Genomic DNA, 25986 nt, shown 5'->3' with positions numbered 1-25986 from the left:
GTTTTCAAAGCAATCCTCCCTGCTTTGTCCAGTTATCAGAATGTCATCTACATATTGAAGACAACAATCCTCTTTTTTGATTAACTTCAGATATGCCAGATCTTGGGCTAAAGCTTGACCAAAGCAAGTTGGTGAATTTTTAAAGCCTTGTGTTAGCCTAGTCCAGGTATATTGAGTCTTAACTTGTGCCTTTGGATTAGCCCATTCAAACGCAAAAATTGGCTGACAATTCTCAGCTAAGGGTATGGTGAAAAATGCATCCTTTAAGTCCACAACTGAAAACCATTTAGCAGATGCAGGTATTGTACTTAAAAGACTATATGGATTAGGAACAGTTGCGTGTAGGGTTAGGGTCAACTTATTCATGGGGCGGAGATCCTGTGCCAGTCTCACTGTCCGTCGGGCTTACGAACAGGTAGAATTGCAGTATTCCAGGGTGACTGAATTTTTCTAATGATTTTTGCTATCAAGTATTTTTGGATTAATTCTTGAATGGCAATTGCAGCCTCTGGAGTACAATATCGTTGAGGCACTCTAACAGGATATTTATTTATTTATTTATTTATTTATTTATTTATTTATGAGACTTATATACCGCTTTAAGTGCAAGCACTCTCTAAGCGGTATACACCAGTAAGCAATGTATATATATATTTACATTGCCCCCAACAATCTGGGTCCTCATTTTACCTACCCCGGAAGGATGGAAGGCTGAGTCAACCTTGAGCCGGTGAGATTTGAACCGCTGACCTGCTGAACACAGTCAGTTAAAGTGGCCTGCAGTACTGCACTCTAACTGCTGCGCCTGTGGCTTTAGTTCCACCATAACGGGTGTGGCACATTTTGCAAATCCAGGGGGGTTGTTTTCTGCCCACAGGAGTGGAACATTAAATTGTTGCCAATTAGAATTTCCTGTTTCTTTTTCTGTCATTATCATCAAGCGCCATATTTCTTCCACTGGGTGGTGCACTTGCATTAATTGTTTTCCATGGTCAAATGATATGGTCGCTTTCAATTTAGTAAGCAAGTCTTTCCCTAATACCAGAATGGGGCATTCTGGGGCATATAGGAACTGATGTTTAATGATTCCTTGTCCCACTTGGCATGTTAGGGGTTCCACAAGTGGTCTGGATTGAGTTTCTCCAGATACTCCCTGAATTTGGATGGTCTGTTTTGATTGCTTGCCAATAGATTTATTTAGGACAGATTTGGTGGCTCCTGTGTCAACTAACATCGGGACAATCTGTCCTCCCACCCGTATTTTAACAATGGGCTCCAGGGGTGGGGCCATAGAACCCTATCCTCTTCAGTCTCCCCATTCCACGTTAGCTAAGCCAATCATGTTTTCTTCTCTTTCTTCTGTCTGACTGGGGTAGGCTGGATGCCCTCTTCCTTTGAAGCTTCCCTTGTAGCCTCTCTGGAAAGTCCCTTTAAATCCTCGTCCTCGTCCTCTTCCATGCTGGCAAGATTGTACCCTGTGTTGGCCATTTCTCTGGGGGCACTCCCTTTGCCAGTGTCCTTCCTGTCTACAGATGGCACATTGGTTGGGTCCAATATGCATTCCCCCCAATGCCACTGCTAACATTTCAACTTTCTTTTTCTCTTTCTGATCTGATTTACGCTCTTCCTCCTTCTCACGGTTACGGAATACCTTTTGTGCTATTTCCATAATGTCTGCTATATTCTTGCCTAATGCTCCCTCTGTGCGCTGTAACTTTCTCTTTATGTCCGGGGCACTCTGGGTAATAAATCTTTCAATTAGGAATGGGTGATTTTGTCCCAACTCCATATCAAGACCTGTGTTTACTTTATAAGCCTCTATCAGTCGGCTGAGAAAAGCAGTTGATGGTTCATTTTTTTCTTGCCAAACGCTAGTTACAGCAGCATAATTAACTGGAAGGATTGCTACTTCACTCAAGGCTTCTAAACACAAAAGCCTGTAATTTTGCAACAAAGTTTGGTGCTGCATATCGTTAGCATTTCAGTCTGGTCTTTGTTCTACAGCTTTGGTATCTCTTTTCGCCTGTCGACGGATCAGTACTTTCAATTTTCCTAATCTATATTTTTCTCTGCCTTCCAAATCCAGTAAAGTAGAAATAAGCTGTTGCATATCATCCCACATGGGGTTATGCATTTGAATAATAGTTGAGAATAATCAATTATTTCTTGAGGTTTCTCTGAAAATGGCCCAAATTGCTGTTTCCAATTTAGTAGATCAGTGGTTGTAAAAGGAACATACTGGAGCATTGTAATATTGGTGTTATTTGGTCCAGGGACCAAAACTTCTCTTAGAGGGGCTATAATTTCTTCTGTTTTGACCCCTGTTTTACTTTTAGCTCGACTAGAAACTGATGTTTTGCTTTCATCGCTATCTAAGTCCTGTTCTTTTTTAAGAACTGTTTTATCTTCTTTTATCTTTCTTTCCACACTGGCTTCTGGTTGAAGATGGACTTCATTTCTTTCAACCGAGGGGGGTGATATTTGCTGATGTATTCTCCCTTCTTCTCTTCTAGGAACATAGGGAGGAGGTCTGGCAATTTCCTCCCTGTCTTCCTGGCTGAAAATCTTAGCTTTTGTCTGAGGCTTGGCTTTTTGGCTTGCCAAATATATTTTAGCACATTCTATCTGACACTTTGCTAACCATCGAGGCTTTTCTGCAATATTGATCTGCCACTGGTCGATATAGGGATATTGGTCCCAATGACCACTTCCAGTCACAATTTGATGAACCCGTGCTATGAGTTCGGGATTCGCTGATTCCTTTTTGGGCCACCCTACGCCAAAGGTGGTCCATTCAGATTCACAGACTCTTTTGGATTTGGTCTTGGGTCCCCATAATCCCTAGAAAAAACCTTTTTGAAATTTTCTAACATACACTAAAGAGGCATCTGGCCAACGCCCTTCTTGGACTGTTTACCTCCCATTTCTCTCTAATACACTACCATCGACCTGAGGCGCTGGTCGTTCCAACGGTCACTCTGCAGGAACAGCGATGGTTTAACCACCCACACAATCCTACCTATTGAAGACTTAAGGATGCCGCCTTGTCTTCTAGGGGGTGATCAGTCCCCTCTTCTGATCCAAAAGGGATCAGGTTTCCCCTTTTACAATACTTGCTTGCAGGCGTTTCCAGACTCTTCCCAGGATTAAAGATCCGTCTGATACCCTCGATGGATCCTTGACTGAAATGCTTCGCTGGTGGGTGTGTTCCCTCCCTTCCTGTCGAGGTCTCCCCGTAGACAAAAGCCACGGAGCCGGCTTGGAGCAGTCGTCGTTAGGAGAGGCGCTCTCCACCAGGGAAGTCCATCTGAAAGGTCAACGGCCTCTTCCTAAAAGTCCCATCTGGGGGTGCCAGAATTCTTGTAGAAAAACGTAAGAGACTTTTAGGAATTCCAGAGGGTGTTAGCAGAGAGATTTATTTTGTGCAAGGCTCAGAAGCAATTAACAACCAGCAGTTCTGAACAAAGAGGGTGGGTTCAAACTACAGTTTTATACTTTCCATTTCTCAGGAACAAAGAAGTTCACATAGAAATCTACATTGTATTTCCTTCGGTTAGTTTCTCACAGGCATACAATGAAGAGAGTTTTGCTTCATACAATGTTTCTAAATGTCATGCGTATTTGGTCAGTCACAGATTGCTTACACAGCTTTATTCCAGTAACTATGCAGACACATCATTTTTCTTTTAGTGATTTTTCATTATTATTATTATTATTATTATTCCATTTTATTCTACTTTATTTTTCATTATTCTTTATTATTCCACTTTATTGCCAGCATTACACTGCCAGAAAAACTAGCCCTTCATGAGGCCAGGTGAGACCCCCACCTCAAGAAGCCCCCTCACAACCAGGCAGGGCTGAGATGGGGGGGGGGGAGATTGTCAACCTCAGAAATCTCTCCTGGTTGACTGGCTGCTCCATCAGGGGAAGCTAACCCAGGGAGGAGCAAGCTCTCATTTGAGGGAAAGAGTAAAGTTTCATTAAATTGTGGGGTTACTCTTATTGCTTTAGCAGAGGCATTAAAATGCTGCCTCGGTTCACCGAAGCAGCCTCAGGCCTGTCTGAGCCACAAAGCCTTTTCCAGGGCAACCATTCCAGTAAATCCTGCCAAACACTTTCGTGCTGAGGCAGGGAGCCTTGACTTCTCCCTTTAGGGAGGTAGACAAGCTGGGTTGGGTTTTTTCCCCTCCCTTTTCCTAACTTTGGTTAGGGTGGGTGTCTGTAAAGCAAACCCAGATTTCAGCAACTAGGCAACAATTCAGTGAGCTCATCCTTCCCATTAAAATAGGCGATTAGGCAAAGAAAGGAATTTAGATTTGACCTTGGTCATATTCAAAAGACTGTGGAGGGGACGATGTAGTCTTAATTTTGTTAGATTTTTTTCTCCCATTACAATTCTCCCCCCCTTTCACTGCTTGTTCGGCACAAAGCCAGCTGGGTGTATCTCTTTCTCATCAACTTGAACCCTAATAAAATTCTAGTTTTATTCTTGCAGATAGGGTATCCACACAAATTCATTTTCTAGGTCTGGGGTATCAAACTCAATTTCATTGAGGGCCGCATCAGCATTCCGGTTGCTCTCAGGGGGATAGATGGGTGTGGCCAGGGTGGGTGCAGTCTACTGGGTGGGCATGGATGGAGTGGGTGTGGCCTACTGGGTGGGCATGGCCAGCTCTACATCATTCGCATCAAGGGTGCCTGTGGGTGCCTGGGCAGGAGTGGGACAGATCTGAGGGTCTCTGGCAGAAGGGGGTGAAACCGGGGCACGTGCCAAGGCATGGTCCACTGGAGGATCCTCACTGTTCCTCTCAGGCCATGCGAGCAGGGGGCTTATGGAGCTAAGACTGAATGCATTTCAGCATAGAGGGCCATCACAAAATTGTACATTGGCTCCCGGCGGGCCTGGGCCAGGGCCAAGGCAGAGGAGGCCGTTGTCTCACTGTTTCCAGGATGGCTTCGCAGGCCACATGAAACCATTTCACGGGCCGCATCCGGCCCCCGGGCTTGTGTTTGACATGTCTGGGCTAGATGGACCATTTTTAGACAGTACAGATTTTTACTGAGAATATAGTTTCCTGGTGGTAGCTTGATTCTTTTGGCATTAAAGCCCTCAGATGCACAATGTGTCTGGTGAGATTCATTAGTCTGGCTGGGTAGGCGGTAATGTTTTCAAATACTGATTTTGGTCTGAAATTTGCACTCTTTTGGAGTCTCTACTTTCTTGGTGCACGTAACTGTGGAGTTTTATCTGTTTTACAGAAAGTGTTTTAAGCAATTCTGCCTTGTTTTGGGTACAGTATATTTTAAGGCATTTAAGGGTTAAAAGAAAGCATTATTTATTTAACTACTCCTTAAAATGATTGTGCAGAAAACAGTAACAAATAGAATACTGTACTTTGCTGTTCCTGATTTTTTCTAAAATTGCTTGTTCCAGTCTATTAAATTCCACTCCAACTTTTATATCACCCTGAGAATTAGTTCGAGTCAAATGGGGCGGATCCAGCTCCTTATTTTCCAAAATCTTCTCTGGTTCTTCTTCTTTAAGGTGCTGTTTGCTCCAGAGAAGAGTGTGGAAAGGAGTTCCGAGTTCTGCTCAAAGTTTATTTATTTTTTTTCCTTAGCCGTCAGCTGGCAGAGCAAGCCTTTATTCTGGAAAAGTTTGGAACTGAAAGGTATTGTATTTGTTGTGGGTTGGAGACAAAGAATTGCACTCTCCATTCAGGTTGAGAGAAAAGAATGTGGCTGTGTGAAGCTGATTCTGTAATCAGGCAAATCCAGAGGCTCACTTTGAGCTGGAAGGGGAGGGGAGGTGCGCAAAATCCTGACAAGCTTTGCCTTCTCCTCCCCTCTTCTGCTCCATGGGAGGGAGTTAGCTTAAAGCAGTGGTTCTCAACCTTTTTAATGCCATGACCCCCAACTGGTCATAAGTCGAGGACTATTCAACCGGTAGGACTACTGAACTGGTGCAACACCGTTTGCAGAATGGGACTTTTGGCGGGCTCAGCAGGGCAGAGACAGCCTGGACAATTCCTATTGGCTTTTGAAAGCCAATAGAATTAGACTCTATTCAAGAGAGTCTATTCTATTGGCTTTCAAAAGCCAATAGAATAAAAGGGAGTAGCACAGCTAAGGAAAAGGGAAAAAAAAATGGCGGACTGCGTTGTTTGGCGACCCCCGTGAAATGGTCGTTCGACCCCAAATGGGGTCCTGACCCACAGGTTGAGAACCACTGGCTTAAAGGAAAGTTTGTTTAGCTGTCTAAACAAACATTCATAGTGTTTGGGGAAGTTCATAGTGAACTGCAAAATCATCAAGTTTGGAACTGCCTGTGGAAAGAGGATCTCACACAGGTGTGTATCCAAAGCTGCTTATTGTTCCTTTTCCTGCCTGCTGGTTTTAACAACATTTTAATAATCTTGCAAACTGATCTGTGGCATAAACCGGTTGATGCCAATAATTTCAAAGTAGGAAATTGTAGATGTGTGTTCACAAAAGATATCCACAGTTGGTTAAATGAGATGCATTTCAATTGATGTCACCCCCTCCCCAAAACATAGGAGCATTTATGAAATCCTCCAATAGGTTCTAGTGTTGGGTTCTCGGATTAAGAAGTGTCTGAACAAGTTAATGAAACAGGCACCTCTGAAATACTTCAGCATTGCAACATAGGACTGGCAGAGCAGTGTAGATGACACCTTGACCACAGATTGAGGACCAGCATGATTTAAGAGGGGAGAGATAAGGAGACTGAAAAAGTCCCAAATTTATATGATTAGGAGCCTGACTTTCCCCAGGTACTGGCAGCTATGGTCCACCTCAGTGTCACTCCTGAAGTCTCCCTTGCTGACTCGCCAGTGAAGATTTATGCCTCTGGTCTGGCGCCTGCCCAGCTTGTGACCCTACATGCATCACTGACAGATGAAAGGGGAGTGAAGTATACAGCCAGAGCCTTTTACCAAGCCAATCAGAATGGAGAAGTAGATGTGGCAGAGGCCTCTGCTCTGGGAGGCAACTATACAGGTGTGTGGTCCATGGGCCTCTTCTACACTCTAAAGGCTGAGAAGATGTTCCACAGGCTGCTCAAACGTGATGTGACAGGCAGCCCCTTCTATGTTCAGATTAGTCTCTTTAATTCTACTGTGATTGTGCCCTTGCCCACGCATGAACCACTGGCTACTTCCACTGTGGAACGATGGTACGCAGCCCCCGGAGTGGAACGCATCCCAATTAAGTCTGGCCGGGTCCGGGGAGCCCTCTTCTTGCCTCCAGGTAAGGAAACTGAATTCTGTTTTCTTTTCCACTTCCCTTTATTGCCTCAACCTCTTGCATGCAACGGATGGTGCCTCCAAATGTATTTAGGGTGTTAGTGCCTAGACTGCCTAGCCAGCATGGAAGCAGTATTGATTTGTGCTTTGATGAGCACAAATGAGCAATCTCAGAATTTGTTAGCCCTTTGAGATCAGCCAGACCAGGAAACCATTTTCACAAGTTTGTCTTCATCTATATTTTATTGATAAATGCCATATCTTCCCAAATTTCCTGTTTCCTGGTACCCCTAGCAGTTCCCACACTGATTTCTAATATTAAAATTCCTGAAGTATCCATCTGCTATTGCTAGATTGAAAGATCTGATCTCCTTCTCCACATCTGCATCTCTGCTTTGTACAGAGATTGGCTGTTCTGTGTACAGTAGTGGCCACAATTGTGGAAACCTTTTGAGAAAAGTCTATTTTTGAGGTTTGATGGCTAATAACACCACTTTTTTTGAGTAGTACCATAAAATTATATATAATAATAATAATAGTAGTAGTAAAATTGGAAGGGACCTTGGAGGTCATCTAGTCCAACCCCCTGCTCGGGCAGGAAACCCTACACCATTTCGGACAAGTGGCTGTCCAGTCTCTTCTTAAAAACTTCCAGTGTTGGAGCATTTACTGCTTCTGGAGGCAAGCTGTTCCACTGATTAATTGTTCTCACTGTCAGGAAGTTTCTCCTTAGTTCTAGGTTGCTTCTCTCCTTGATTAGTTTCCACCCGTTGCTTCTTGTCCTGCCTTCAGGTGCTTTGGAAAATAGCTTAATTCCCTCTTCTTTATGGCAGCCCCTGAGATATTGGAATACTGCTATCATGTCCCCCCTTGTCTTCTCTTCGTTAAACTAGACATACCCAATTCTAGCAACCGTTCCTTATATGTTTTAGCCTCCAGTCCCCTAATCATCTTTGTTGCTCTTCTCTGTACTCTTTCTAGAGTATCAACATCTTTTTTACATCAATGGAAAGATAATTTAATCAAGAATGTAATGCAACAAAGTTTGTTCAATTATCTATACTGTATTCTATGAAACGTTATAGCCAAATAACCAGAAAAAGGAAGCACAACTTGCTTAGGTTGATATCAGGTAGCTTTCTGTTGAGTCCTTGGCGGGAAGCAGACACGAGAAGCAGTTGAAGTTCTCAGTTTCCTTTATTCTGCGTTCAGCTTACAAGTAGATGGCTTCAGCAGCTCCCAAAACCTCCCAGCTTCTTATATAGACGCTTCCCGGGTAAATGTGATACTTTTCCTGTGCCAGCACCCGCGCATGCGCACGGCGCTGGCGACAGCCTGTCTGGTCCCGGGCAGCTTTGCACCTGCCCGGGACTGCCTGCAAACGCCCGAGCCGTTTGCAAGGCTCGGGACATAACACCCCTTTCCCCCGGGCTAAAACTACTACCAACATATAATCATTTATTTTATGCAGTGTTCTGCTTCTCAGTGCTCCTATCGTTACCTGGCTTTTGTTTAGCCAGCAATGTTATGTAATCCTCTAAGTATTTAGGAGACTTCTTTGCTCTCTGTGACCTTCTCAGCTCTGGGTTACTAGCATGAGTTCCCTGACTGGAGGGAGATGTGAGCCTGTTCTCCTTATTTTGCCTTGGTGCCTTCCAAGGACTGTGCCCCTGCCTGGCCTGCTTGCTCGCCCACCGGGCTCGTCAGGCCAGGGCTTCTGTCACTTTGTGACCTGGTTGACCTGCCTAGCTGTAGACCCTCGGGCCCCTTGAAGTGATAGCCACTGCTGGGCGTCTCTGTTGAACCTCCTAGGTCCATCCAAGACCTGTCAGGAGGCTGTCCATTCCCTGAACCCCGTTCTGTGTCCGGGCTTGTGTGGTTTCTGTACTTTCCCAAAACTCAGTTACTCCCTGATTTGGGCTAGAGGTGTTGTAGTCGGGACTTGGTTCCTCGACCACCTCCCTGTATGTTTGACCCCCTGTAGAATTTGGGGTAAGGTCAGGCCAACCTTGGGGATTGTGTGCCAGCTCTCTTGCGGGGAATGATTTGTTGGGATGCCCCCGGGTATCCTCCGTGACTGGAGTGCTGTATGATGTGTGTGGACAGTGAGTATGCCCCCGGGGTGACTCCCTGGCTGGAGTAGGCGTGGATGCCTGGTAGTTAGGTAGGCTCATAGAATTCTTGTTCGGAGCTCTCGCGGAACCCTGGGATGGGCCGTTTGTGGCTCCATCAGTGGAGATGGGCAGCAGCTCGTGCCCTTCCCTTTGCTCCAAAGGGTCCCCCTCCCCCCCTGGAAAAGACCCAGGAGTCTCATCTGAAAAGTACCGCCTAGGGCGGAGTTGGTCGATGTGCCGACGCAGGACACGACCGTTGTCCAGGGCTACCTCGTAGGAGAGAGGACCTGTGACCCTGGAAATAGAAGCGGGGACCCAGGTATGACCAGGCCCGTAATTGCGAGCCCAAACCGGGGCACCCACAAGTAGTTTTCTCGGTGCCCTAGGATGTGAGGTAGGTGAAGGCAGTCTGTCCGGATGCAACCGGTCAAGTTTAGTAGTAAGTTGACGCCCCCAGCGAAGTTCAGCTGGGCTTCTCCCTGTAGAAGTGGACGGTGTGGTGCGATAAGAAAGGAGAAAGTCAGCCAACCTGTGATGCCAGTCCCCGTAGGTGAGTCTTTTCAAGGCGTCCTTTGATGCGCACCATACGTTCAGCCATACCGTTGGTGGACGGGTGGAAGGGTGCAGACGTGGCATGACGAATCATGTTAGCCTGTAAGAAAGCTTGGAATTCGGAGGAAGTGAATTGAGGGCCGTTGTCAGACACGATGACATCTGGAAGCCCGTGTGCAGCAAAAATCCCCCTCAGTACCTGAATAGTCTTTGCAGTGGTGGTGGAGAGACAGGTACAACCTCAAGCCATTTTGAATGGCTGTCAACAAGGACCAAGAAGAACTGGCCCTGAAAGGGCCCAGCGTAGTCAATGTGCACCCTAGACCATGGGGACTGTGTTTCCTCCCATTTATGCACGGGAGCTTGGGGCATCTCTGGGCGAGATCGTTGGCACAGGTGGCATGCATGCACCTTAGCCTCAATATCCTTATCTAAACCAGGCCACCACAAGTGGCTGCGTGCAAGAGCCTTCATACGAACAATGCCAGGATGACCCTCGTGGAGGGATTCTAAGACCCTAGTCCTCATTGAGGTGGGAATGACAACTCTGTTTCCCCAAAGCAGACAACCCTGAGAAAGGGACAACTCGTTTCTTTTGGACCAGAAACTCTGAAACTCAGGACTAGGGCAGTGCTCAGGCCAACCGGACAAAACCCAGGAACGGACACGTGAAAGTGTGTGATCTGTACCTGTTTCAGCGGCAACATCCCTGGCACAAAGAGGGAGCTCGGGCAAGGCTTGGATTGATAGAATGTTGACAGCTGGCGCAGGGTCAGCTTCTACTACTGGCAGAGGCAATCTACTGAGGCCATCAGCATGGCCCATTTCTTTCCCAGGCTTGTGGAGTAAAGAAAAATCATATGCAGACAGAAAAATAGACCACCTAAGCATTCTAGGGGAAATGATTTGGGGAGTCTGCTTACGTGTGGTAAACAGTCCCAGCAGAGGCTTATGGTCAGTGAAGACCGTGAAATGCCTGCCATATAGAAAATCGTGGAATTTTTTAATTCCAGCAACAACAGCCAGAGCCTCCCTGTCTATCTGAGCGTAGTTGCGCTCAGCAGAAGACAATGTTCTGGAGTAATATGCAACAGGAACCTGAGTTCCATCAGACCTGAGGTGGCTCAGGACAGCTCCTACCCCGTAAGGGGACGCATCACATGCGATGCACACAGGAAGAGATTCGTTGAAATGTGCAAGTACACTGTTAGAAGTGAGCAAGGCCTTGACTTTGTTAAAGCAAGCCTCATGTGTATGTGACCACTGCCACACTGCTTGTTTGTCTAGTAGCCTGTGAAGAGGCTCAGCTACACTAGCTTTATGTGGAAGAAAAGAATTGTAGAAATTCAGGAGGCCCAGGAAGGCCTGAAGTTCGGCCTTGGACTTTGGCCTAGGTGCTTCTAAAATAGCTGTTAGTTTGGATTCAGCAGGGTGAATCCCAGCAGCATCAATTTTGAACCCCAGAAATTCAGTAGAAGGCACCCCAATCTTGCATTTGTCTTTTTTGAGCTTGAGGCCTGACTTCCTGAATCTTAACAGAACAGCCCTTAGCCTTTCAGCTAGAATGTGTGTGGAGTCTCCTGCAATTAAGACATCATCAAAGTAGGGGCAAACCCCTGGTATACCCCGTAGTGTGTTTTCCATTACGCTTTGGAAAATCCCAGGAGCGACATTCACTCCAAACTGTAGCCTTTTTACCTTAAAGGCTCCCCTGTGGGTCACAATAGTCTGAGCTATAGCAGCATCATCATCAACAGGCAGCTGTTGATACGCTTGAGCTAGGTCAAGCTTTGCAAAAACGCGCCCCCCCTTGAGGGAGGCCAGAATATGACTGACCACAGGAACAGGATAGGCATGTTGCTGCAATGCCTTATTCAGAGTGCATTTGTAGTCAGCACAAATGCGAATGTCCCCATTTGCCTTTAGAGGCGTGACAATGGGGGTCTCCCAAGGACTGGAATCAACAGGTTCTAGGATTCCCTGTTGGATCAGTTTGTCTAACTCAGTGTCAATTTTACTCTTTAAAGCAAAAGGGACCCTTCTTGCTTTAATTCTAATGGGAGTGACAGTGGGGTCTAGCTTTAAGGACACAGGGGGTCCTTTGAATGTGCCCAGCTGGGGGCTGAAAACATCTGCAAATTCTTTGCAGACTTCCTGTAGGTCGAGTGTTTGTAAGCTGTTGAGTCCTGTGACGTGTATCCCCAGGGCCTCAAACCAATCGAGTCCTATGAGACTCGTTCGTTCACCCCCTACTACTAATAAGTCTAGTGGACCTTCAAAACTCTTGTATTGCACGTTAAGGGTGGCCTCCCCCTTAACACACACTCTTGAATTTTATTAAAAGTTTTATAAATTTTACAAAAAAAAACAATAACAATACAGAACAAAAAACAACATATACAAAAGAAAAAAAAAATTAAACAATACATATAAAAAAAAAAAAAAAAAAAAAAACCCCACCCCACACCCCTCCCAAAAACCCTCCCTTCCCCCCCCCTGAGCTTCCCAGAGCAGAATATAGGCTTAAGAAATAATAATAAAAAAAAAAAATAAAAATTAAATTAAAAACTCTATATTTATATATATAAAAAAGATATCTATAATATATATAAAAATAAAACTTATGAAAAAGCTATATAATATTTTTGTATACCCAATCTAAATTGTATAAATTTTATCCATTTGTCCCAGATAGCAAAAAACTTCTCTTGCGTTTGTTGCTTTAAGAAAGCCGAAATCTTTGCCATTTCCGCCAAATAAGCTACTTTAAAAAACCATTCCTGCAATGTAGGCAAAGATTCCTTCTTCCAATATTGTCCAACTAACAGCCTCGCGGCTGTGATCAAGTTTAACATCAATACAACCTCCTTTGTATCACAATCTGTAACAATACCTAACAAAAATAATTGCGGAGTAAATTTTACCCTCCTTCTAAAAATTCTCTGGATATTCCACCATATTTTGATCCAAAATGCTTTTATCTCTCTGCATGACCACCAAATATGATAATAAGAAGCCTCCTTGTAACCACATCTCCAGCATTTAGGTTGCACGTCAGGGTACATATAAGACATTTTTTGTGGATCAAGGTGCCATCTATAAAACATTTTATAAAAATTCTCCCTTAAATTCTGTGCTTGAGTAAATTTGACATTTCTCACCCAAATAGTTTCCCAGGTGTCCAATGAAACTGGCTCACCAAAGTTCTGCGCCCATCTAATCATACAATCTTTAATTAGTTCCGTTTCTGAGTCCAATTCAACTAAAACCCCATAAATTCTCTTAATGTGGGTTTGTCTTTGATCCTTCAGTTGCTTAATAAGATTTTCATCTTCTCTAAGAAAACCCACCTTGCAATCCATCTTCCATCTATCTAGTAGTTGCCTATATTGGAACCAAGAATAAGTAAAATTTTCTTGTGCTAATTCTTCCCGTGATTTTAATTGCCAGTTTTGTCCATCCCATTTAAGTAACTGTCTATAAGACACCATATCCATTTTAACCCCTCTTTTTATTCCTTCTATCGCATGCCAAGGTATAGCCCATAATGGTACTTTAAAATCACTTTTATAATATTTTCTCCAAATCCTAAGTAAAGAAATTCTTAAAATATGAGATTTAAAAGCCCAATCTATTTTTTTATTAAATATTAAATAGGCATGCCACCCATAAAGTAAATCCCATCCCTCTAGATAAAGTATCTCAGAATTTGTCAAATTTACCCAGTCACTAATTAATGTTAAAACCACCGCATCATAATATAATTTCAAATTTGGTACCTTGAGTCCACCCCTCTCACGGAAGTCTTGCATAATTTTGAACTTAACCCTTGGTTTTTTCCCTGCCCAAATAAATTTATTGAGACCCTTCTGCCACTCATTTAAATTAATCTCATTTTTCAAAATTGGTAACATTTGAAACAAAAAAAGAAACTTGGGTAGAATATTCATTTTTATCACTGCAATTCTTCCCATGAGGGATAATTGCAGCTTTTCCCAGTTCTTCAAGTCTTTCTGTACCCCGACCCACAACCTTTCATAATTGTTTTTAAATAATTTTGCATTAGAAACAGACAGCATCACCCCCAAATATTTTACCTTATTAACAATCTCAAAACCCGTCGAGTTAACCAAAATCTGCTTCTCCTGACTCGACATATTTTTAGGTAAAATTTTAGTCTTATTTACATTAATCTTAAAACCCGAGACCAAACCATAATGGTGAATCAACTGTAATAAGTTTACTACAGAATAATCAGGTTGCGACAAAGTAACAACCAAGTCATCCGCAAAAGCTCTCAACTTATATTCTTTTTTATTAACATATATTCCTTTAATTTCCTGAGACTCTCGAATTTTAATCAATAATATTTCCAATGTTAAAACAAACAACAATGGCGATAAAGGACACCCCTGTCTAGTACCTTTCTCTATTGTGAAAACCTCCGACAAACCTCCATTAACAATAAGTTGTGCTGTTTGTTTTTGATATATTACCTTAAGGGCTTGTAATATGTTTTCACCAAAATTCATTTCTTCCATTACTCTTAGCATAAAATGCCAATTCAGTTGGTCAAATGCTTTTTCAGCATCTAAAAATATGAGCCCTGCAGAAACTTGGTTGTTCTTATCTAAGTATTCTAGTAAATTAATAATTTGTCTAACATTGTTTTTCATATACCTTCCTGTTATAAACCCTGATTGATCTTTATGCACAAGATGATGCACCACCCTCATAAGCCTATTTACCAAAATTTTTACAAATATCTTATAATCCACGTTTAAAAGAGATATAGGCCTATAGTTTTTTGGTAAAGTAAGATCTTGATCCTCCTTTGGAATCAATGATATAAAAGCACTACGCCATGAAGGAGGAATCTCTAAACCCTGTAGGATACCATTAAAAAGATCATTTAATGGTTGAATCATCTCCTCCATTAAGGCTTTATAATAAACAGCTGTTAACCCATCCGTACCCGGTGCTTTCCCTAATTTCAATTGTTGAATTGCTGAGGCGATTTCCTCCTTAGTGATTAAACCATTAATTTCATATTTCTGATCCTCAGTCAGTTTAGGAAAACTTGCCTCAGCTAAATATTTATTTATATCTAACAGTTGTACATTAGTAGATTTGTATAGGTTTTGATAATAATCCAAAAAAGATTTTTTAATTAATTCCTTCTGAGAAACTAGTTTACCCTTATAATTTATTTTCTCTATTATTCTCTGTCTCTGTTTCTTTCTTAATTGATAAGCCAACCATCTCCCCGGCTTATTAGCATTACAAAATGTATTTTGTTTCATAAATAATAAATTGGTTGCAGCTTGATCTGCTATCAACATATTAAATTGTGACCTTAATAACTTTACAGATTCTTTAGTACTTTCATCAGAAGGATTTAGAATCAAAGCCCTTTCTTTTAGTTTAATTTCATCTTCAAGTTCTCTACGTTTCTGAATCTGATTTCGCTTATAAAAATTATTCATTTTTATCAAAACACCGCGCATAAATGCTTTACCTGCATCCCATACCATTGACATTGAAGTCCCCTTGTACATATTCAAAGCAAAATAGTCCTTTAAACACTCCTTTAGTTTTTGAACATTCTTCTCTTGTCTAAACAAATTTTCATTAACTCTCCAGGATCTTCTTTCCTCTTTCTCTTGAATCAACTCCATCCAAACTGGACTATGATCCGTCAGTGATCTAGGAAAAATCTTTACATTCTTTACTTTATTATACAAATCCGTGGTAATCAAGAAAAAGTCAATTCTTGAAAAAGATTGGTGTCTGTCAGAAAAAAAAGTAAAGTCTCTCTCCTCTTGATTACGTTCCCGCCAATAGTCCCTTAATTCCCAGTCTTCTTTCATATCAAAAAAGGCTTTAGGTAGCCTTGCTTGTTTAAGAAAAGGAGAGGAACCTTTCTTATCCCTTTGTGTGTCTAAGACACCATTCCAATCACCCATTAATACCACTGATCTATAATCAAGCAAAGTTATTTTTTGGTGTAACTGTTTATAAAATTGTTCCTGTTGTTGATTTGGAGCATAAAGTCCAACTATAAGTACTTTCTTACCATAAATACCAAGTTCAATCATCACATATCTCCCCTGGGGATCTGATTCTACCAGACAAGCTGGCAGGTTTTGTTTGACATATATAACAACTCCCCCTTTCTTCCCAGGTGCAGGAGATATAAAATGAGATCCCAAACGAGCATTAACTAAATATTTCTGATCTTTAAGTAGAATATGAGTTTCCTGTAAACAAATAACATCATTGGTATGTTGCTTCAAATAATAAAAGATTTTTTTCCGTTTCTGAGGAGAATTCAATCCATTAACATTCCAGGTCAAAAACTTTGCCATCTCCCTTGGCACGCAGCCTGGAGAAGACACCATCAAACTCTGACAGAGCTGCATGTGTTGCATAACTCTTGGGTCTTGCTCCTCCCACCGGCGGTGATGGACTTCCAGGAGAATTCTCTTTGGGCTCTTTTTTACGTTGCTCTTTCTCTTTACGCTTATAAGCTGCACGAGTCATCCTCTGCTCTTTAGCCTCCGTTTGGCGTTGCTTTGCCACTTCTATCATCCCTGCGGAAACCAAATCTAATGCCTCAGATTGCTGCTCAGGTTCCTTAACACACACTCTTGAATTTTGAAAATCTGTTAACACAATGTCAAAAGGCCTTAACTTGGCCTGAGTTCCACTACCGGAACAAATCTTCCTAAATGTATGCAAGGAGATAATTGAAAAGGCAGACCCTGTGTCTAGTTCCATAGATAATGGAACCCCTTGTAGCTTCACCTTGAGTGACAGCTTTTTCTTAATGGGCTTGTGTGTGCCTGTCCTAAGGATGCTTCTTCGCGAAGCGCAAAACCTACCCTATTCTGGCTGGGGAATCTGGTACCTTTCAGGCGCAGTTCTTCCTGAGGTTGTACCTTTCGTCGGCCCAGACACACAGCTGCAATGTGTCCTTGTTTGCCGCATGCCCGGCAGGTAGCGGAGCGGAACTTGCAGTCGGTTCTCCTGTGGCGACCTCCACAGCCGATGCACTTGAGCGGAGCTGAAGAGCTTCCCTTCTGTTTTTCTTCCGTCGTGGGGTGGAGACGGTCGACTTCCTCGTCCGGATCCTCCTCGGAGTTTCTTTGGGCGTCTTCCTGGTGCACGGATGCAACCTCTGGACTGTTTCTGATCGGCCGCATGTTCTTGACAGCGCCGCCTGCTGCTTCTTCTGCGGTGACTTCCCTTAAGCCATCTTGGTAGGACAATTCTTCTTTAGTGAAAAGTCTCTGTTGTAGATCTCGATGCCTTAACCCGCACACGAATCGGTCCCTCAGTCGTTCTTCGAGGTCTTTGAACTCGCAGTGCTTGGCGGCCTTCCGTAATGCGGCGATGAATTCTTTGGCCGACTCACCAGGCCGTTGATCGCTCTGCTCGAAGGTGTGGCGCCATGCGATGACGGACATCTTGGGGTGGAAGTGCTCCTTCAGTAGCTTCTTCAGATCTGCGTAGCTGACAGACTCTACTGGAACAGGTGCTGCAAGGTTTTCTGCGATGTCGAAGGCGTCTTGACTGCAAACACAAAGCAGGGTGGCAGCCTTCAAGCTCTCTTCCCTCACTTGGTTTGCCTTGAAGTAGTTCTCCATCCTGGCTACGTATGACTCCCACCGCTCTGGATGTGAGACGTCGAATTCTGAAAGCCTTCCGATTTTCGCCATCTTCAGGAGACGGGTCTATCAGCCAGCCTACCCCCGAATGCGCACTGGATTGGCGGGTAGCTGCCGAGTCGACGCCGTTCCGCCGCTCAGGACTCACTTGGGTAAGCTTACACTTCTTCCTTTCCAGGCGGTGTAAGGCATCCCATCCTCATCGCCAGTGTTGAGTCCTTGGCGGGAAGCAGACACGAGAAGCAGTTGAAGTTCTCAGTTTCCTTTATTCTGCGTTCAGCTTACAAGTAAATGGCTTCAGCAGCTCCCAAAACCTCCCAGCTTCTTATATAGACGCTTCCCGGGTAAATGTGATACTTTTCCCGCGCCAGCACCCGCGCATGCGCACGGCGCTGGCGACAGCCTGTCTGGTCCCGGGCAGCTTTGCACCTGCCCGGGACTGCCTGCAAACGCCCGAGCCGTTTGCAAGGCTCGGGACATAACACTTTCCTTCATCTGATTGTAGCCAATGAGCATGAGTGTTTAGAGAGACAATCAGGTGTCATCTTGTTTTGGCAATGAGCCAATCAGATTACAGTAGGATTCAGGTATTGATGTCATGTATTGAAGCTGAGAGGAGGACATTTGTCAGTGTGTTATGTGATCGCTATCAAGTTGATTGGATTTTTTTTCCCTTTCATTTAGTGAGCTTGTAAAACGTAATAAAATTAAAGTAATGGTGCAAAGAGTTGACTGGTTGCCCAAAAAGGGATGTAAAATAGTATTGTTAAGTGAACAAGGCTACAGTTATAAAGAAATTAAAAGAAAAATTGGTGGAAACTTAACCAAAGGTGGCATTTCTTCTGCACACTTTTCCCAAAAGGTTTCCACAATTTTGGCCACTACTGTATATGAGCACAAACTGTTTTCCTTTATTCAAGTTGGATCATAGTACTGATAAAAGAGACCATGTGCCCATGCACAATTCTTAGTAAAGATTTCAACACTTTTTGAAAAAGTTGCATATAAAAACTAGAAAGGCATGTCATGTCACAAGGAAGGGAACAAATAGGTCACCCAGATTTGCACAGATGTTGTTGGGAAAGCTAAAGCTGAGAATCAGCTGAAGTTAGGGAAAGATGCTAAGAACAAGAAAAGGCTACTTGTCATCATTATGTCCAAAGAAAAAACAATAATTTGTAAATGAGCTATGAGAATTAGACATTTCATTCTTTGGCCTAGTCTTTCCTGAGAAGCAGATAAGTACTCCATGGGACACTAACATAGTCAGGGAACACTTATTGGCTTTAAAGGAATCTTTAAACCAAATCTTTTGGCCTAGATGATTCCTAGAGCACTGAAAGAACTTGCTGATGATCTGGTCAAATCATTATCTTTCAAATATTTTAGGGAATGTGAAATAGCAAATGATAAGAAATACTTGAAGCTTACTTATTTGCAATAGTATTAATTCACAGTATTCGTGTACCGCCCCAATTATGAGAGTCTGTTACTACTCACCACTATAAGTTAGCATGGATCAGACTAAGCTTTACTTTCTATTAACTTCTTTCATAGATTATGGAAATGCTATAGATACAACATTCTATAATCAAAATTTCATCAATGCATTTGACAAAGTATCTATGACAGCAGGTTGGATGATTGTGGTTGAGTGACATGTCAGTTAGGACAGGGGTCTCCAACCTCCGGTCCGTGGACAAGTACCGGGCCACGTCATGCCAGCAACCAGTCTGCACAAACAAGCAAAGCCCCATCTGTGGGATGCAGGCAGCACACAAAACCACGCACCCTTCGGTCTGTGGAAAAACCTCTCTCCACGGAACTGGTCCCTGGTGCCCAAAAGGTTGGGGACCTCTGAGTTAGGATATATAGTGATCCGAAAATCATATTCAGGTGCTCATTTAATCATGATTTTTTGTGAAACTAAAGTGAGATACTGAATTCAGTGCTGAAAACTTCAGCCTGGGTCTGACACAATGCAAACTTTTTTTATTAATGTCTTTGATGATGGGGTACAGGGAATGCTCTTCAGATCTGCATATGACCCAAAATTAGCTGAAATAGCTGATGCCTAGCCTAGAAGATACAGATAAAATTGAACATGGATGTAGTAGCTTAGAGAAATGGAACAAAAGGACAGAAATAAATGGAGACAACGAAAAGTCCTTCATGCATCTCACAAATAAGATGTGAGATGCATAGCTTGCTAACAGTACCTATGAAAAAGATTTTGCAAGAGTAGCTGAGTGAAAATTAAATTTGGCTCAGCAGTATGACATCGCTACAAAAAAAAAATGCAGTTCTAGATATCATTAAAAGCATTGTTCCCAAATCAGAGAAAGTAATGTATTTGACAAAAGGGATATTACTCTTTGTTTTTTATTTCTTCACTTATCCTTGTTTTTTCTCCCTCTCTGCCTCACCAGATTCTGGGCCATTTCCAGGACTGATTGACCTATTTGGTGGAGCTGGAGGACTAATCGAATTTCGAGCTGGCTTATTGGCTAGTAAAGGCTTTGCAGTTCTGGCTTTGGCTTACTTTGCATATGATGATTTACCACAGACTCTGGAAGTAGTAGATCTGGAGTATTTTGAGGAAGCATGCAGACTGCTCTTGAAAAATCCTAAGGTGTGCATGAGATTATATCTTTTCTTAAACTTCTTGTTGACACTCAGGAAGATCCTAGAGTTTATTCTCTATTTGTTATGCAGAATACTTCATACAAACTAGCATGCTATGCATCTGCCAGATATGCAAGCTAAAGGGATTTGGGGCCTGACAAAGCACAGCACAGCACAGATCAGTAGCATCGTTCCTGAGGGCAGAAGGATGAGAGTAGCGCTGCATTGCCACCTTTTGTATGTGCGTTGTGATACATTGCTGACCCCTCAATGCTGCAATGCTCTTTTGTCATTTTGTGGACACACCCATTACAGTATATCCACCCTCTCAGTTTTCATTAAAGCATACAATTTTTTTTCTTAGGCTTCTTTATGTGTAGCTGAAAAACATGCAAAAATATGCAATTAAGAGTCATGCTTAAAAGTGCACTGCTTTAATAAAAGCAGCAACATTTTTTTCAGGCTTCCTTCCTTCCTTCTGTCTATCACATCTCTTGTCTTGTATTGGCTGGCTGGCAGAAAGAGAAGGTGACAAAGTTCATTTTTGAATGTGTAGATCTGCAATAATATAGCATGTGCATTAGTATGTCATTTTTTATAACTTTGATATCACTCCTCATTGCTTTAAGGAAGAAACTGATTGAAACTTTTGTATGTCTCTCTGTATTTGTTCCTCCAGGTAAGAGGTCCAGGACTTGGAATTATTGGTTTATCCAAAGGAGCAGAAATTGCATTGGCCATGAGTACTTTCTTAAAGGAAGTAGTGGCTTCAGTGTGCATCAATGGTCCAACAATATTGAGTACACCACTTCACTTTCATGATGTCAGTATCCCTGGAGCTTCCTACTCAAGTGAGAAGCTTCTCATTAATGAAATGGAATTGGCAACCATTTACTATTACTTGGGACATCCTCTGGATGAAAAATATGAAGTGTCTACCATTCCTGTGGAAAAGGCCCAAGGGCACGTCCTCTTTGTGGTGGGGGAAGCTGACCAAAGCTTCAATAGCAGGGTGTTTGCTGAAGCAGCCCTGGCTCGAGAGAAGAAACATGGGAAAAATCATTGTAGCCTGTTGTTTTATCCAGGGGCTGGACATCTGATAGAACCCCCTGGATCTCCAGTTTGCTTTGCCTACCCACTTCGGTTTTCTCCCTTGCCGATCCAATGGGGAGGGGAAGTGAAGCCTCATGCTAAAGCCCAGGAGCACTCCTGGAATGAGATCCTGAATTTTTTAAAGTTTCATCTTGGGCCACTTCAGAATAGCAATTTATGATAAAAGAAAGGCCAGATTGTTTAGCTTCCTTTTTTGGTTCACAAATCATCATACAACATAATGTGATTTGCTTGGATTTGTCTTAATGTGATGTGGGAACTCATTGTCAGCCCCAAGGAACCAAGAAGGACACAAGGAGCTACTTCAGAGTATTTAGAGTGTTCCACTATCTGGTCAGAACCAGTAATGGGATTCAGCCAGTTCGCAACACTTCAGCAGAACCGTTAGCTAATTTTTTGTTGCCCAGGCCCAGAATGGACTTCCGGAAGCGGCACCCACACAGAGAACTGGTTGTTCACGTATTTGAATCCCACCACTGGTCAGAACCTATCCTTCCATCCCGTCCCACCCCCATCCCCTGCCATCACAATTGATGACATTTCTTGGATGAGAAACAAAACGTTTTGGTCCTTCTTCCTCAAGGAAAAAACAGTCCAACTGCTTTTTGAAAAAGCACCTTTGAGACAACTATGACCTGGATGACTGAGAATCTCTACAGGCATTGAGCTATTTCAGAGTGCTTTCTTTACTATTGTTCACTGTTGTTTCTGTCAATAGACAGACATCTTTCCAGATTACAGCACTTCTCTGTGTGACTATTAGATTTATCCTGTGTGAACTACTAGGGAGAGTCTGCCTTTGCCCTTTTCCTACATACTAAAGATTCAAACATCTTGTCTCTTTGCTCTCTCCTGCTATTCTGGACTACATCCTACCATCCTCAGACTAGATGAGAATATCCTTATGACATTTCATGGATTCTGTAAAGTACATATCAGAAATATAACTTTGTAGTAAAGGGCAGGTTTCTATTTGTCGTGTGCTTCCATAAGATGGATTGGTATTTCAATCAACTATAAAGTGCTTAACTATAAAATGAAATCAGTAATGTTTTTTTTTCCTATTCCTATTCCCAAAGAAATCTTCAACTATCGCTAGGCTAGCCCACTTACTATATAAATAACAAAAAAGGCTTCTCAAACAAAACCAAAGTTAACTGTTCATATCTTATATTAAATTACAAAAAAAAAAAAAAATCCCTCTGTGAAGCAATGAGGGTTAGCTCTATCACTCCCCTGGTGTCCCACAAAACTAAGTCAGTGGCTGCTTGACTCTGCTCATTAATAGTCTAGGGAAGTATAGTCTAATAATGGAAAACATAATACAGTTTAGCTGTTACTGGCTTGCTAGAGCAGTATCTTTTTTTCACCAGTTGGCAGCAGTGAGAATCAGAAGAGAGAAGCAACTTTGTTTGGGTGGGTGAGAAAGATCTGATTTAGCCCACTGCTAGTGAGTGAAGCGGAGTCAAATATCCTGGTTAAAGGCAGATTGGGAACTTCAGGGAGGTCTTGCTGAGCGCACTTCAAGACTGGACAGTGCTATGGACAATGCCAGAGACACCACAGGGCTAAACTGACCAGATTCGGACTGAGAGAAGTATGCCCATCTGATTGTAAACTCTTGAATATTCATTGATAATTGCCCAATCATATTAAGCGGAAACACTAAAAGGGATTAAACCCACAAGTAAGACACTGTTAACTTCACAAGAGGTCTCAGGTAGTCTTATTTATGACTACACAAGACAGGAGGATTTTGGTGGCAGGAAAGACATCATATTAAGTGCCATATTTTAAAACCAAACACTGGACAAGTTTATATTTTTCCCAGGAGAATTCCATCACATCCTTTGACAAATTCATTCTCTGTATTTAGGCTTTTGTGATAAATGTTTGGATCAGGATTAAGTATTTCCATTTTCCCTGGGTTATGTTTGCATGACCACTTTTCAAGCTTCCGTGAATTATTTTTAACCTTGTCTATTACATTTCTCTCCTTATCCACCCAGGTAAGAGGTCCAAGAGCTGGAGTCATTGGCTTGTCCAAAGGAGCTGAAATTGCATTAGCCATGGGAACCTTCTTAGAAGAAATAGCAGCTGCAGTGTGCATCAATGGTCCCACAAGTATGAATGGTGCACCCCTCCATTTTCGCGATATCAACATCCCTGCTGTTCCCTACTCGGCAGAGGCAGTTTTCATCAATGAAATAGGATTAAAGTCCAGTTTCAATGTCATGGGAGATCCTCTAGATTCAGTTCATGAAGTCTCTGCCATTCCTGTGGAAAAAGCCCAGGGTCACATTCTCCTTGTGGTAGGAGAAGCTGACCAAGGCGTGAACAGTAAGATGTTTGCTGAAGCAGCTTTGAGCCGCGCAAAGAAGTATGGGAAAACTAACTGTAGGTTATTATCTTACCCTAAGGCTGGACATATGATAGAACCACCTGGATCCCCAACTTGCTTCGTCTCTTCTATCCTGGGTAGTTCTATACCCACAATATGGGGAGGGGAGATGAAGTCTCATGCCAAAGCTGAGGAACATTTCTGGAAAGAGGTCCTGAAATTTTTTGAGCTCCATCTTAGCCCAGCTAAGAAGGAAGTGCAGGTTGCATAGGTTCTTTATGAAATAAACCCTACTCACAAGATAGAAATTGGGTTCTCATAATGCATGTTTCATAAAGATAATTAGATAGTAAGAATCATATATGATGATAAGACTCTGGAAATGCAAAAAAGATTAGTGTTGTTGTCTTGTTTGGTCTATTGTGACTTTCAGAGTACGTCTATAATTTCTCTTTCAAATAAAATAATGAGTTAATGATAAATATGTTGACTTTGAAATGAATCCTTTGTATACAAAAATCTCCATAAATTCTCAGTGTGTTGCATCCATTGTTGTAAACAGCTTGTTTCATAAGCAGCTATCATCTGTAGGATTCCTAATTAATCTCAGGGTGGAACATAGTTAAACCATGCTCGGTTCTATTAGGATATTGACACATGCATTATAATCAGCTTTTGCACCAGACAAATCTCATGCAGGCTTGAGAATCATGTACATGGATGTGATGCATTGAAAGAGGGAATAAGGGAGGAATGATTGATGTCATCTTTATGATGTAATGGCTCTGTTGTCTGATTTTCATTGGCTAACAAAGTTTATAAAGCAATGCTACCAACTTTCTAAAGTGTGGCACTTCTGGACGTAACTCTGCATTCGAGATTGTTGGCCATCCAGCTGCTTGATTTGATCAAATAAAGTGCTGCTTGATCAAGAAGTCTCCACTTGGGTTATCTGATTAGATTGACATGGTATCTCAAGTTCAAGTAAGGGACTGGGACCTTACATTTCAATACCCCAACCCCTTCCCCCCTCCTCCCAATAAACCACATTATGGCTTAATGGGATCCTTAAATCTAATCACAGATAGGAAAAGTAATAACCACCATCACCACCACTGCATCCGCCATCAGCATTGCCATCTCCAGTTGCTCCTCCACTTGCTCAAGGCTGAAAGCAGAGGGCTAAGTAGTATATAGGTAGTCCTCAACTTACAACTATTCGTTTAGTGACTATTTCAAATTAAAACAGCAATGAAAAAAGGGACTTATGACAGTTTTTCAGACTTACGAACATTGTAGCACCTCCATAGTCATGTGATCAAAATTCAGACACTTGGCAACTGGCATGTATTTATGGTGGTTGGGGTGTCCTGGGGTCATGTGATCACCTTCTGATAAGCAAAATAAATGGAAAAGCCATTTTCCCTTAACAACCGTGTTACTGCAATGATTTACCTAACAACAATGGGGAGGAAGGTCATAAAATGGGGCAAAACTCACTTAACTGCTATCTTGTTTAGCAGCAGAAATTTTGTTGTAGTCAATTATAATTGTAAGTCGAGGAGTACCTCTAATGCAGGGGTGTCAAACTCAATTTCATTGAGGGCCGCATCAGCAGTGGTTGCCCTCGTGATGTCCAGGGTGGGTGTGGCCTACTGGATGGGTGTGGCCTACTACATGGGTGTGGCCTACTACATCGTTCGCGTCAAGAGTGCCTGTGGGGGCCTGGGCAGGAGTGGGACAGATCTGAGGGTCTCTGGCAGAAGGGGGTGGGACCAGGGCAAGCGCCAAGGCATGGTCCATTTCTTCATTCCTCACAAAGGGTGACACCTCCCCAGCATGCACCCAGGGGGTGGGGCTGACGCAGCAGGGGTTGGTTCCTTGCTGTTTCCAGACGGCCTTGTGGAGCTAAGACTGAATGCATTTCAGCATAGATGGCCACCACAAAATTGTACATTGGCTCTTGGCTGGCCTGGGCCAGGGCCAAGGCAGCGGGGGCCGTTCCCTCACTGTTTCCAGGATGGCTTCGCGGGCCGCATCTGGCCCCCGGGCCTTGTGTTTGACATGTCTACTCTAGGTCAAAACCCTGCCTGAAAGTTTTTGTCATTTTTAAAACAATATTAGACTAGCTTATATCTTTGCATTGATATTTTTTTGCTTCTGTACAGAAAACAAAAATGTAATGGTGTAGACAAAGGGGGTTTCCAAGAATAAAGGCCTCTCTCTGCTGTAATTGAAGCTGAAGCACATTCCAAAGATAGGTAAACATCCCCATGCAACATCAATGGCAGCAAAGATACGAC

The 25986-nt window shown here is 42.8% G+C and overlaps 1 protein-coding gene across 2 annotated transcripts; it reads left to right on the top strand.

Moving 5' to 3' along the window:
* The first annotated feature begins 5457 nt into the window (after window positions 1–5457).
* Window positions 5458–24615, top strand: LOC120308323 (acyl-coenzyme A amino acid N-acyltransferase 2-like). Of its 2 annotated transcripts, none has more exons than XM_039344249.1 (4): window positions 5458–5675; window positions 6798–7272; window positions 20034–20236; window positions 20909–22829. In XM_039344249.1, exons 2-4 carry the CDS (start codon window positions 6810–6812, stop codon window positions 21500–21502), a joined length of 1260 nt encoding a protein of 419 aa, XP_039200183.1. In that variant the 5' UTR covers window positions 5458–5675; window positions 6798–6809; the 3' UTR covers window positions 21503–22829. The 2 variants fall into 2 exon arrangements, with proteins under 2 accessions (XP_039200183.1, XP_039200181.1); XM_039344247.1 differs by lacking the exon at window positions 20909–22829 and adding an exon at window positions 23352–24615 and having other exon boundaries at window positions 5464–5675.
* The last annotated feature ends 1371 nt before the right edge of the window (window positions 24616–25986 follow it).

The sequence above is a fragment of the Crotalus tigris genome, unplaced genomic scaffold (assembly GCF_016545835.1).
Source record: "Crotalus tigris isolate CLP2741 ecotype Arizona unplaced genomic scaffold, ASM1654583v1 scf7180000017899.1852299, whole genome shotgun sequence".
NCBI classification, from domain to species: domain Eukaryota; kingdom Metazoa; phylum Chordata; class Lepidosauria; order Squamata; family Viperidae; genus Crotalus; species Crotalus tigris.
The sequence above is the reverse complement of the archived record's forward strand: the minus strand, read 5'-3'. Positions and strand labels throughout refer to the sequence as shown.